General features: G+C 47.3%; 1 protein-coding gene across 4 annotated transcripts in view; it reads right to left on the bottom strand.

The window, feature by feature from the left end:
• Positions 1-13,157, bottom strand: part of LOC126427381 (neprilysin-2) — a 617,471-nt gene that overhangs the window by 145,180 nt on the left and 459,134 nt on the right. For all 4 annotated transcript variants that reach the window (XM_050089733.1, XM_050089730.1, XM_050089731.1 and 1 more), the window contains one exon: positions 4,948-5,081. In XM_050089733.1, the coding sequence (XP_049945690.1) occupies positions 4,948-5,081 (134 nt within the window). The remainder of the gene's footprint in view (positions 1-4,947; positions 5,082-13,157) is intronic.

The following is a 13,157-nucleotide window of genomic DNA, read 5'->3' as shown; positions in this document are numbered from 1 at the left end:
TTACAGGGATGTTGAATGTTATTGTCGTGCAACCACTCCGCACACAGGTCGTGCATTATGAACACGTACTCGATCGTGTTCAAAGATGCAATCGCCATCCCCGAATTGCTCTTCAACAGTGGGACCAAAGAATGCGCTTAAAACATCAGTGTAGGCCTGTGCTGTGATAGTGCCACGCAAAACAACAAGGGGTGCAAGCCCTCTCCATGGAAAACACGACCACACCATAACACCACCGACTCCGAATTTTACTGTTGGCACTACATACGCTGGCAGATGACGTTCACCAGGCATTCGCCACACCCACACCCTGTCATCGGATCGCCACATTGTGTACCGTGATTCGTCTCTACACACAACGTTTTTCCACTGTTCAATCGTCCAATGTTTACGCTCCTTACACCAAGCGAGGCGTCGTTTCGCATTTACCGGCGTGATGTGTGGCTTATGAGCAGCCGCTCGACCATGAAATCCAAGTTTTCTCACTTCCCACCTAATTGTCATAGTACTTGCAGTGGATCCTGATGCAGTCTGGAATTCCTGAGTGATGGTCTGGATAGATGTCTGCCTATTTACACATTACGACCCTCTTCAACTGTCGGCGGCATCTGTCAGGTCGGCCTGTACGCTTTTGTGCTGTACGTGTCCCTTCACGTTTCCGCTTCGTTATCACATCGGAAACAGTGGACCTAGGGATGTTTAGGAGTGTGGAAATCTCGCGTACAGACGTATGACAGAAGTGACACCCAATCACCTGACCACGTTCGAAGTCCGTGAGTTCCGTGGAGCGCCCCATTCTGCTCTCTCACGATGTCTACTGAGGTCGCTGATATGGAGTAACTGGCAGTAGGTGGCAGCACAATGCACCTAATGTGAAATACGTATGTTTTTAGGGGTGTCCAGATACTTTTGATCGCATAGTGTACATTATCATATGTCACTCTTTCTTGATTACAAGCGGTCTAATGCTACGAAGCTGCCAGAGAAACCCGTTGGCTAAGCAATCCAGAAATAGTAGCCACAGGCAACACGCCCCCCCCCCCCCCACCCCCCAGCCCCTATTACCTGTGCTGAAAAAGCGGAGAAACCTCAGACCACAACTTTGGCGGCAAATACGTCGGCAACAGCAGCGCATTTTGAAATGAACAGATTACTGTTTTCCTTTTTTTTCCTTCTTCTTCTGCCTTCCGTCCCTCGGAGTGAGCAAAACGAACCGCGGTTTGTATTGTTGCCCGGCAATACGCGTTCCGCCACAGCCTCAATTCTAGACTGTCACTCCTAATTAGTTGCGGCAGCGGCCGCAGCGGTGCGCCCCTGTCGCAACAGCTCTGCGGTTTCCACGGCCGTCGCTTCAGTTCCAACCGTGAGCCGTGGGGGCCGCTGCGCTGGCCGATTTCTCACTCTGGCCCGCTCTCTCTCTCTCTCTCTCTCTCTCTCTCTCTGTCCTACCTGTGTCCTCAAAGAGCGTACGCACCGGAATTACAGTTCAGTGTACAATCTGATAAAGCGGTTTAGTTAAATACTCGAAATGTTGTTGTTGTTGTGGTCTTCAGTCCTGAGACTGGTTTGATGCAGCTCTCCATGCTACTCTATCCTGTGCAAGCTTCTTCATCTCCCAGTACCTACTGCAACCTACATCCTTCTGAATCTGCTTGGTGTATTCATCTCTTGGTCTCCCTCTACGATTTTTACCCTCCACGCTGCCCTCCAATACTAAATTGGTGATCCCTTGATGCCTCAGAACATGTCCTACCAACCGATCCCTTCTTCTTGTCAAGTTGTGCCACAAGCTCCTCTTCTCCCTAATTCTATTCAATACCTCCTCATTAGCTATGTGATCTACCCATCTAATCTTCAGCATTCCTCTGCAGCACCACATTTCTAAAGCTTCTATCCTCTTCTTGTCCAAACTATTTGTCGTTCACGTTTCACTTCCATACATGGCTACAATCCATACAAATACTTTCAGAAACCACTTCCTTACACTTAAATCTATACTCGATGTTAACAAATTTATCTCCTTCAGAAACGCTTTCCTTGCCATTGCCAGTCTACATTTTATGTCCTCTCTACTTCGACCATCATCAGTTATTTTGCTCCCCAAATAGGAAAACTCATTTACTACTTTAAGTGTCTCATTTCATAATCTAATTCCCTCAGCATCACTCGACTTAATTCGACTACATTCCATTATCATCGTTTTGGTTTTTTTGATGTTCATCTTACACCCTCCTTTCAAGACACTGTCCATTCCGTTCAACTGCTCTTCCAAGTCCTTTGCTGTCTCTGACAGAATTACAATGTCATCGGCGAACCTCAAAGTTTTTATTTCTTCTCCATGAATTGTAATACCTACTCCGAATTTTTCTTTTGTTTCGTTTACTGCTTGCTCAATATACTTACCAGGTACGATTGACGGAGTACATCGGAAAAGTATAAAGAAGGCAGGTCGTTTTGCGTTTTGGCGAAATGGCAGAAACTTCCGCGAGTTAATATGCGAGTTGGGGTGGCAGTCATTGAACGCCTTTCTCCTTGCCGACAGATGTTTGAAGACAATTGTAATCAATAGCTTTCTCCTTCGAAGGGCGAAATATTTTATTGACACACACCTACGTAGGGAGAAATGATCATAGTGATAAAATAGGAGAGAGGGGGACTCGCACGGAGAGATTTAAGTGTTCGTTTTTCCCCCGTGCTGTTCGAGAGTGGAACGGTCGATTAATAGCATGAAAGTAGTTCCACGTACCCTCTACCAACCACTTAAATGTGAATTACTGACTAATCATGTAGATTAGATGTCGAGATGGAGGTTTTGCGGGCTCTGTTTGAAAGGCGGCTGCCCGGCTGCTAGAGAACTCACCGCAGCAGCAGCCCCTGTGAGAGGTACTCCTGGGGACGTGGAATGAGGTACAAAACACTGCGCACTGTTAGACCAGCTGCAATGTAACGGAAGCAACTGACTGTCTTCATTGCTGCTGATGTGGCCTGATATAGCCTGTGGACGGCTTCTGATTGGTCGGCTTGCTATTTGTCGGCCGTTGCAGACGGTGTCAATCTCTGCGACGGTGGCGCCACCGCTTATGTAGGAATGTACACCCCACAAGGCATGTCTCTGCTGCTTCTCTGCATCGACCGCTTGTTTCCAAACACCGCTCAGATAGTATCCGTTAAAGTTCTTCTCGCTCATTCTTATTTCAACAGCGTCCTTAATTATGGAATCCCAGTATGTGGAGGCATGGGACAAAATTTACATTGCCACAGAAGTGGCGACGCCACCGTCGCAGACATTGACACCGTCTGCAACAGCCGACAAATGGCAAGCCAACCAATCAGAAGCTGTGCACAGGCTATATCAGGCCACCTCAGCAGCAATGAAGACAGTCAGTTGCTCCCAACGATGACGAAGGAAGCTATCGTCGAAAGCTTGAGACATTATCCCAAATTGACGTCGCAAGAAAACCGAGAATGTTTTATGCGGTAATGACTGGTTTGAAGAAGATTCAGGAGAATATGAGTGAATGATTTGGCCACCAACATAGCCCAACATGAATTGCATTCCAGAATGAGATTTTCACTCTGCAGCGGAGTGTGGACTGATATGAAACTTCCTGGCAGATTAAAACTGTGTGCCCGACCGAGACTCGAACTCGGGACCTTTGCCTCTCGCGGGCAAGTGCTCTACCATCTGAGCTACCGAAGCACGACTCACGCCCGGTACTCACAGCTTTACTTCTGCCAGTATCTCGTCTCCTACCTTCCAAACTTTACAGAAGCTCTCCTGCGAACCTTGCAGAATTAGCACTCCTGAAAGACAGGATATTGCGGAGACATGGCATAGCCACAGCCTAGCGGGATATTTCCAGAATGAGATTTTCACTCTGCAGCGGAGTGTGCACTGTTGGAAACTTCCTGCCAGATTAAAATTGGTCTGGAGTTCGAGACTCGGTCTGCACACAGTTTTAATCTGCCACGAAGTTTCATATCAGCGCACACTCCGCTGCAGAGTGAAAATCTCATTCTGGAAACATCCCCTAGGCTGTGGCTAAGCCATGTCTCCGCAATATCCTTTCTTTCATGAGTGCTAGTTCTGCAAGGTTCGCAAGAGAGCTTCTGTGAAGTTTGGAAGGTAGGAGACGAGATACTGGCAGAAGTAAAGCTGTGAGGACAGGGCATCGAGTCTTGCTTGGGTACCTCAGTTGGTAGAGCACTTGCCCCAAAAGGCAAAGGTCCCGAGGTCGAGTCTCAGTCTGGCACACAGTTTTCATGTGCCAGGAAGTTTCATGCATTGCACTGACTTTTATGGGGCATAATCTTGTGCACAAAAACGTGGACTGGCAACATATTGTGAATTATGGACGGCTATAGGGCCAGTGTCGCTCCATATTCTTGCAGGGGAGTTCCAACAACTTCTTGCTGCACTATGCTGAAGAAAATGAGGTCCAATACAATATCAGGGGGTATCCTTCGGCATTTGTAACTGCAGTCTACTTTGCCCGTCCAATAGGAAAGGAAATGTGTGTGGCTAGGGCCTCCCGTCGGATACACCGTTCGCCTCGTGCAAGTCTTTCCAGTTGACGCCACTTCGGGGACTTGCGTGTCGACGGGGACGATAGGACGATGTTAAGGACAACACAACACCTAGTCCCTGAGCGGAGAAAATCTCCGACCCAGCCGGGAATCGATCCCCGGCCCGTTAGCATTGACATTCCGTCGTGCTGACCACTCAGCTACCAGGGGCGCCCGTCCCACAGATTGTGTAAAGGCCCAGTTCATACAGAGGAATACAGGAGTAGGCAATGAGTGCGTGAAATATAGAGCAGTAAGCGGAGGCTGTCTGGGACAGAGCGTCCACTGTCAGACTCCAGAGCTACGTGCGGCAGCAGTGGCGGCAGAAGCGCAGCGAGAGCTTTGTTTACGTTTGATGTGTTTTTGTTTTGGCGGCCATACCGGACTGCTGCTGCCGCCTGGCGACGAGGACTCCCAGTGAGATGGCGAGTGCGACGGCCGCCAGGAGCGCCACCGTCGCCACCAGCGTCAGCCCGCGCTCCATGGCGGTGCGGCGGCGCCACCACGTGGGGTTCCTGCAACACGGCAGAGCAGAGGGATCCGGTCAGCACTCCGACATGCTTATCTTCTGACGGGTTTATGCTGCTGCCACCTGGCTGCTTGTTGCTAGCGTATTACACTGACAAGGGAACCTCCCCATCGCACCCCCCTCAGATTTAGTTATAAGTTGGCACAGTGGATAGGCCTTGAAAAACTGAACACAGGTCAATCGAGAAAGCAGGAAGAAGTTGTGTGGAACTATGAAAAAAATAAACAAAATATACAAACTGAGTAGTCCATGTGCAAGATGAGCAACATCAAGGCCGATATACACTCAGGAGCGCCGTGGTCCCGTGGTTAGCGTGAGCAGCTGTGGAACGGAAGGTTCTTGGTTCAAGTCTTCCCTCAAGTGAAAATTTACTTTCTTTATTTTCGCAAAGTTATGATCTGTCCGTTCGTTCATTGACGTCTCTGTTCACTGTAATAAGTTTAGTGTCTGTGTTTTGCGACCGCACCTCAAAACCGTGCGATTAGTAGTCGAAAGGACGTGCCTCTCCAATGGGAACCGAAAACATTTGATTGCAAGGTCATAGGTCACCCGATTCCTCCAAAGGAAAACACGTCTGATATATTCTATACGACACTGGTGATGGCATGTGCGTCACATGACAGGAATATGTTGTCGACCCACCCAACTTGTACACTTGGCGAATGGGTAGAAAGATTCTTCTACCTTGCCCGATTTAGGTTTTCTTGTGGATGTGATAATCACTCCCAAAAAAGTGATGAAAACATAAGAGTTTGTCACATAAAATGAAAATAAAAAATTAAACTTTTCACTCAAGGGAAGACTTGAACCTAGGACCTCTCGTTCCGTAGCTGCTCTCGCTAACCACAGGACCACAGCGCTCCTTGACGTCCGGTGTCCTTGATGTTGCCTATCTTCGCATGGACAACTCAGTTTGTATATTTTACTAATTTTTTTCATAGTTCCGCACAACTTCTTCCTGCTTTCTCGATTGATCTGTGTTCAGTTTTTCAAGGTCTATCCACTGTGCCAACTTATAACTACATCTGAGGGGGGTGCGATGGGGAGGTACCCTTGTGAGGCGCTAAATAAACTGGTATAGGCATGCGTATTCAAATACTGAGATATGTTAACAGGCAGAATACGGCGCTGCAGCCGGCAACGCCTATGTAAGACAACAAGTGTCTGGCGCAGTTGTTAGATAGATTTAAATGAGTTTCATTGTGGTGTTATAGTCGCCACACAAATGATGGGACACAGCATCCACGAGGTAGCCACGACGTTCGGAGTTTCCCATACAACCATTTCACATGTGAATCGTGAATATCAGGAATCCGGTAAAATATCACATCTCCGACATCGCTGCGGCCGGGAAAAGATCCTGCAAGAACGGGACCAATGATGACTGAAGAGAATCGTCCAACGTGACAGAAGTGCAACCCTTTCGCAAACTGTTATAGTGCTACAGACTTCAATGCTGCACCATCAACAAGAGTCAAGAGTGTGAACCATTCAACGCAGCATGATCGATATGTGCTTTCGGAGCCGAAGCCCTACTCATCTACCGTCAATAGTATACCCTCAATGATTGCACGGCACAAAGCTTTATGCCTTGCCTGGGCCCGCCAACACCGACAGTTGACTGTTGATGACTGTAAACAAGTTGCTTGGCCAGACGAGTCTCGCTTCAAATTGTATTGAGCAGATGTACATCTACAGGAATGGAAACAACGTCATGTCAGCAGGGAACTGTTCAAGCTGGTGGAGACTCTGTATGGTGTGGGGCATGTGCAGTCGAAGTGATATGGGACCCCTGATACGTCTACTTATGACTCTGACAGGTGACACGCATGTAAGCATCCAGTCTGATCACCTACATCCACTCGTGTCCATTTTGCATTTCGACAGACTTGGGCAATTCCAGCGCGACATCCCACATGTCCAGAATTGCTACAGAGTGGCTCCAGGAACACTCTTCTGAGTTTAAACACTTCCGCTGGCCACCGGACTCCTCAGACATGAACATTGTTGACCATATCTGGGCTGCCTTGCAATGTGCTATTCAGAAGAGATTTCCACCCCCTCGTACGCTTATGGATTTATGGACAGCCCCTGCAGGATTCGTGGTGTCAGTTCCCTCCAGCACTACTTCAGACATTAGTCAAGTCTAAGCCACGTAGTGTTGTGGCATTGGCTGTTGTGGCCGAGCAGTTCTAGGCGCTTCAGTCTGGAACCGTGCAACCCCTACGGTCGCAGGTTCAAATCCTGCCTCGGGCATGGATGTGTGTGATGTCCTTAGGTCAGTTGGGTTTAAGTAGTTCTAAGTTATAGGGGACTGATGACCTCAGAAGTTAAGTCCCATAGTGCTCAGAGCCATTTCAACTATTTGTTGTGGCACTTCTGCATGCGTGTGGGGGTCCTACAGGATATTACATAGGTGTACCAGTTTCTTCGGCTCTTGAGTGTATTGCAACCCTTTGCTGACGGAATGTGGGCTTTCAGTGAAAGTTCACGCTAAATGACCAACTGGCAGACTGACGGCGACATTGGCTAGATAGTCTTCATGTAGACCACGAGATGGTACTGTCAGTTCTGTTTCATCTGATGTGGCGTTTGGCATCGAGTTATAAATACATAAAAATGAATCTCACTCTGTTCTGTTATGTTTGAGATATGGCATTATTTATCCACCACCCATAGATACCTCTTGGAGCACTCCTCTTTCTGTAAAGCTTCCTGAATATCTGGGTTGATCAGTCAGCCTGTTTTAAAAGTTGAGTGGAGGCCAGAGATTAAGCTCGAGTCTGCATGTGCTATGCCAGCCTTGCAGTAACTGGGTAAAAGAAGATAGGGAGTGTCAGAGATGTTATATTGCTTGGAACCACGCCGTCCTACAGGTTACGGTGCTATTCCCTAGACTCTGCAAAAATGGGCGCCGGTTGAAAACATCATGTGAAATGGCACATTTCTGGTGGTCGTTTTATAATTATGACATGGTATCTCTGTCGAACTTACTGTTATACTTTGGAGTCAGGTTTCAAGTCGTCATTTCATCACGTAATACGAGGGTGAGTCAAATGAAAACCTTAAATATTTTTTAAAATATTATTTATTGTGCAGAAGTGGTACAAAGCTGTACCACTTTCCAACATAATCTGCGCCACGCTCAATGCAGGAGCCCCAGCGCTTACAAAGTGCATAAATTCCTTTAGAAATAAATTCTTTTGGTAGTCAGCGCAACGGTAAGCGTTTCGTGGTAAGTAAATTGATGAACAATGTTATTTACGCGAAGATACTGAAAAGGAAATTCGAAGGTGAGGAAGTTCTCATTCCGACGATCCCGATGATCCCAACCAATATGCCGTTTGAGTTTAAAAGACTTCAATTTCCGACCCGTCTTGCATTCGCCATGACGATTAACAAATCACAAGGCCAATCCTTGGAAGTTTATGGTTTAAATCTCGAACGTCCATGTTTATCACATGGTCAATTATATGTGGCATGTTCACGGGTCGGAAGACCATCTCCGTTGTTTGTTCTTGCGCCTGACAATAAAACAAAAAATGTCGTGTATCACAAGGTACTTACGAAATTACAATGAAATGAACACCCGTAGCTGCTTACAGGCATTGACATAAGTCAACGGGGACAGATGAAAATGTGTACCCCGACCGGGACTCGAACCCGGGATCTCCTGCTTCCATGGCAGACGCTCCATCCATCTGAGCCACCGAGGACACAGAGGATAGCGCGACTGCAGGGATTTATCTCTGGCATCTCTCCTGCGAAACCCACAGTCTCCACGTATTGTCCCGCACTACATTCGTAGTGCCCCCGCCCATTACACTCATTACTCGCGGCGCGTTGCCGGTTCCCGTAAGAGTTCGGGCACTGTTTGTGCATTCGCATAGAAGAAAAAGATGGTCAGGTGGCGGGTGAGCCTTAACTATATATATACTAAGATGGTATCTGTTCTTTCGGACATGTCCGAAAGAACAGATACCATCTTAGTACATGACAAGGTACTTAATTCAATAGTAGAAGCTATGCGCCAAAACACATAAGGCTCCGGTCACAGAAAACCATCATAACGAGCGGGACAGCGGTGTGCTGACGACACGCCCCTCCTAGCCGCATCCTCAACTGAGGATGACACGGCGGTCGGATGGTCCCGATGGGCCACTTGTGGCCTGAAGACGGAGTGCTGCTGCATAAAGATTCATTAAAATACTTAATTTTTTTATTTGTAATTCCTAATAAGAAATTGAACTTAACATCCAAAATCTGATTATTTATTGCCTTTAAGGCGGAACAGAGTTCGCCGGGTCAGCTAGTCTGATTATAGAGAACAAAGTTGTCCAAATACAAATCTATTGGAATGCTCACAAATATAACAGTTCATCATTTCAAAACATCTCTATGAAAGCTTGGTGGCCGTGCGGTTAAAGGCGCTGCAGTCTGGAACCGCAAGACCGCTACGGTCGCAGGTTCGAATCCTGCCTCGGGCATGGATCTTTGTGATGTCCTTAGGTTAGTTAAGTTTAACTAGTTCTAAGTTCTAGGGGACTAATGACCTCAGCAGCTGAGTCCCATAGTGCTCAGAGCCATTTTTTTTTATGAAAGCTTGTAGTCACTGAGTGGATGGAAGTCATGCTCATGTGTGGAGTTGAATGCCTCCACATACCCCCAGGCGTCCAAGGCTTGCCTGCACTGTCGTTGTATGGTAATCACTTCCTAATACGAGACATCTTGTCGCCAGAGGAACGCAGCCGATTTGGAATTACGGTAAGTGCTGTAAGCTCCTCTGACATCTACATCTGTATGTGTATCGATGACCTTTTGTGCATTCGGGTGAAAGTCCAGACCAAAAAACTGGAACAGTTCTTTCAGGCTTCTGTGAGGCGACACCGAAAAATCTTCGTACCGCACAACCCTGAAACGGTCGGGGTATTTTGTAACAAACTCTTTTGCCGATGCATAATCGGCGACGAGGTCACTGCACAGGATCCTGGCATCACCGCAGTCGCGACTCGACCGACACCACGAGAGGTGTTTACGAGACTGACAAGGGGAGGCCGCCAATTGTGAAATTCAGATTCAATTCATACTGCGCATGATAAAAGCGCATGGCCAGAGGTGTAATGTGGCAAAGCACCAAGATGCACTTCTCAGCCGTTGTCGAGAAAATCGACAGTTAAAATAAACTGCTACGGTGAAATACTCTCTACGATTAATAATTATCGACAACGTCGTGGCGCAGCGGTAGGCGCTCGGGTTCGTAATCCGAAGGTCGCCGGATCGAATCTCGCGTCATGCAATTTTTTTTTAGTATTTGTTTTTTGTTATTCAAATGTGTCTATACACACACACACACACACACACACACACACACATATATATATATATATATATATATATATATATATATATATATATAAAATTCCCGGCAATCAGTTGCAACAATTATGCATATAATAAGTTGTTGAAGGTCGTTTGTCGTGGAAAAACTGGCGACTTCGAACATCATTATGTTTTCCGCAAACAAAGTTGTATTTCACAAATGTTATTAATTGTCTTCATAATGTTAACCACGTATAGTTAACGGAAGACGTAGAAACGATATTCCCAAACGAATACGTGTAGCGTAAGTCAAACGTTCGAATTAGAATAGAAACCCCACGAACACAAATTTGCTGTGGCAGGTGTGAGATATAAGCTCCGTTACTCGCTCGTTACACTTGAAGGACAGATGTTGAATGGGCCGAAACGAGCCGCCGCATAAAAGCGTAGTTGCCTGCTAACTTCGAAAGCAGGTAGATGCGGTCCCTAGCGCAACTTATTAACATCGTCGAAAATCAGTGCGGACGGGAGAGCTTTGGTACACCCTGTTAAAAAAAACGGAAAAATGGAGGCGGTACAATTGGAGAGCGATCCGCCTTCACCAACATGCATAAGCAATTCATTAATACTTTATATATATATATATATATATATATATATATATATATATATATATATGAATTACAAAAAACTAATAATAAAAAAAACTGTTGCATGGCGCGAGATTCGATCCGGCGACCGACCTTCCGATTACAAACCCGAGCGCTTACCGCTGCGCCACGACGCTGTATAAAACTATTAACCGTAGAGAGCATTTCACCGCAACGGTTTCTTTTAACTGTCGATTTTCTCGACAACGGCTGAGAAGTGCACCTTGGTGCTTTGCCACATTACATCTCTGGCCATGAGCTTTTATTATGCGCAGTATGAATCGAATCGACTTTCACAATTGGCGGCCTCCCCTTGTGAGAAGTGCCGCGAGGGTCACGCACCAGCAGCAAAACTCGTACATTCAGGCTCTCGTCCGAAAGGAGGCGCTCGGCGAGGCTCAACTTGAGTCGTATGGTCTTCATGCTCTGAAACGGAAAGAGTCGACAGAACTGGCTTAGGGACTCCGGCATCCGGCACAGTGAAGGCTGCTGCTGAAATCGCTCCCACAGTCGAGGGTTGTAGCCGAATACACTACTGGCCATAAAAATTGCTACACCACGAAGATGACGTGCTACAAGCGCGACATTTAACCGACAGGGAGAAGATGCTGTGATGTGCAAATGATTAGCTTTCCAGAGCATTCACACAAGGTTGGCGCCGGTGGCGACACCTACATGCTGACACGAGGAAAGTTTCCAACCGATTTCTCATACACAAACAGCAGTTGACCGGCGTTGCCTGGTGAAACGTCGTTGTGATGCCTCTTGTAAGGAGGAGAAATGCGTACCATCACGTTTCCGACTTTGATAAAGGTCAGATTGTAGCCTATCGCGATTGCGGTTTATCGTATCGCGACATTGCTGCTCGCGTTGGTCGAGATCCAATGACTGTTGGCAGAATATGGAATCGATTGGTTCAGGAGGGTAATACGGAACGCCGTGCTGGATACCAACGGCCTCGTATCACTAGCAGTCCAGACGACAGGCATCTTATCCGCACGGCTGTAGCGGGTCGTGCAGCCACGTCTCGATCCCTGAGTCAGCAGATGGGGACATTTGCAAGACGACAGCCATCTGCACGAACAGTTCGACGACGGGATGGACTATCAGCTCGGAGACCGTGGCTGCGGTTACCCTTGACGCAGCATCACAGACAGGAGCGCCTGCGATGGTCTACTCGACGACGAACCTGGGTGCACGAATGGCAAAGCGTCATTTCTTCGAATGAATCCAGTTTCTGTTTACATTATCATGATGGTCGCATCCGTGTTTGCCGACATCACGGTGAATCTACATTGTAAACGAGTATTCCTCATCGCCATACTGGCGTATCACCCGCCGTGATGGTATGGGGTGCCATTGGTTACACATCTCGATCACCTCTTGTTCGCTTTGACGGCACTTTAAACAGTGGACGTTACATTTCAGATGTGTTACGACCCATGGCTCTACTCTTCACTCAATCCCTGCGGAACCCTACATTTCACCAGGATAATGAACGACCGCATGTTGCACGTCGTGTACGGGTCTTTCTGGATACAGAAAATATTCGACTGGTGCCCTGGCCTGCACATTCTCCAGATCTCTCACCAACTGAAAACGTGTGGTCAATGGTGGCCGAGCAACTGGCTCGTCACAATACGCCAGTCACTACTCTCGATGAACTGTGGTATCATGTTGAAGCCGCATGGGCAATGGGCAGCTGTACCTGTACACGCCATCCGGGCTCTGTTTGACTCAATGCCCAGCCGTATCAAGGTCGTTATTACGGCCAGAGGTGGTTGTTCTGGGTACTGATTCCTCAGGATCTATGCCCCGAAATTGCGTGAAAATGTAATGACATGTCAGTTTTAGGTGAATATACTTGTCCAATGAATACCCGTTTATCATCTGCATTTCTTCTTGATGTAGCAAATTTATTGTCCAGTAGTGTAACACGACTTTACGTTTCCCGTATTCGATGTAGTGTTCTAGGCTCGTGTAGTTACAGTCGAGCAAGGCCTCCAGTGTTCTTACAGCTCCACCCGCCAAGGGCTCTCCTCTGACGCGAACGACTCCGTAATCGAGGAGCGGTTCGTAATGGAGGTAGGTTC

Source organism: Schistocerca serialis, chromosome 11, assembly GCF_023864345.2.
Source record: "Schistocerca serialis cubense isolate TAMUIC-IGC-003099 chromosome 11, iqSchSeri2.2, whole genome shotgun sequence".
NCBI lineage: Eukaryota > Metazoa > Arthropoda > Insecta > Orthoptera > Acrididae > Schistocerca > Schistocerca serialis.
This window is presented reverse-complemented; position numbering and strand designations above follow the sequence as displayed.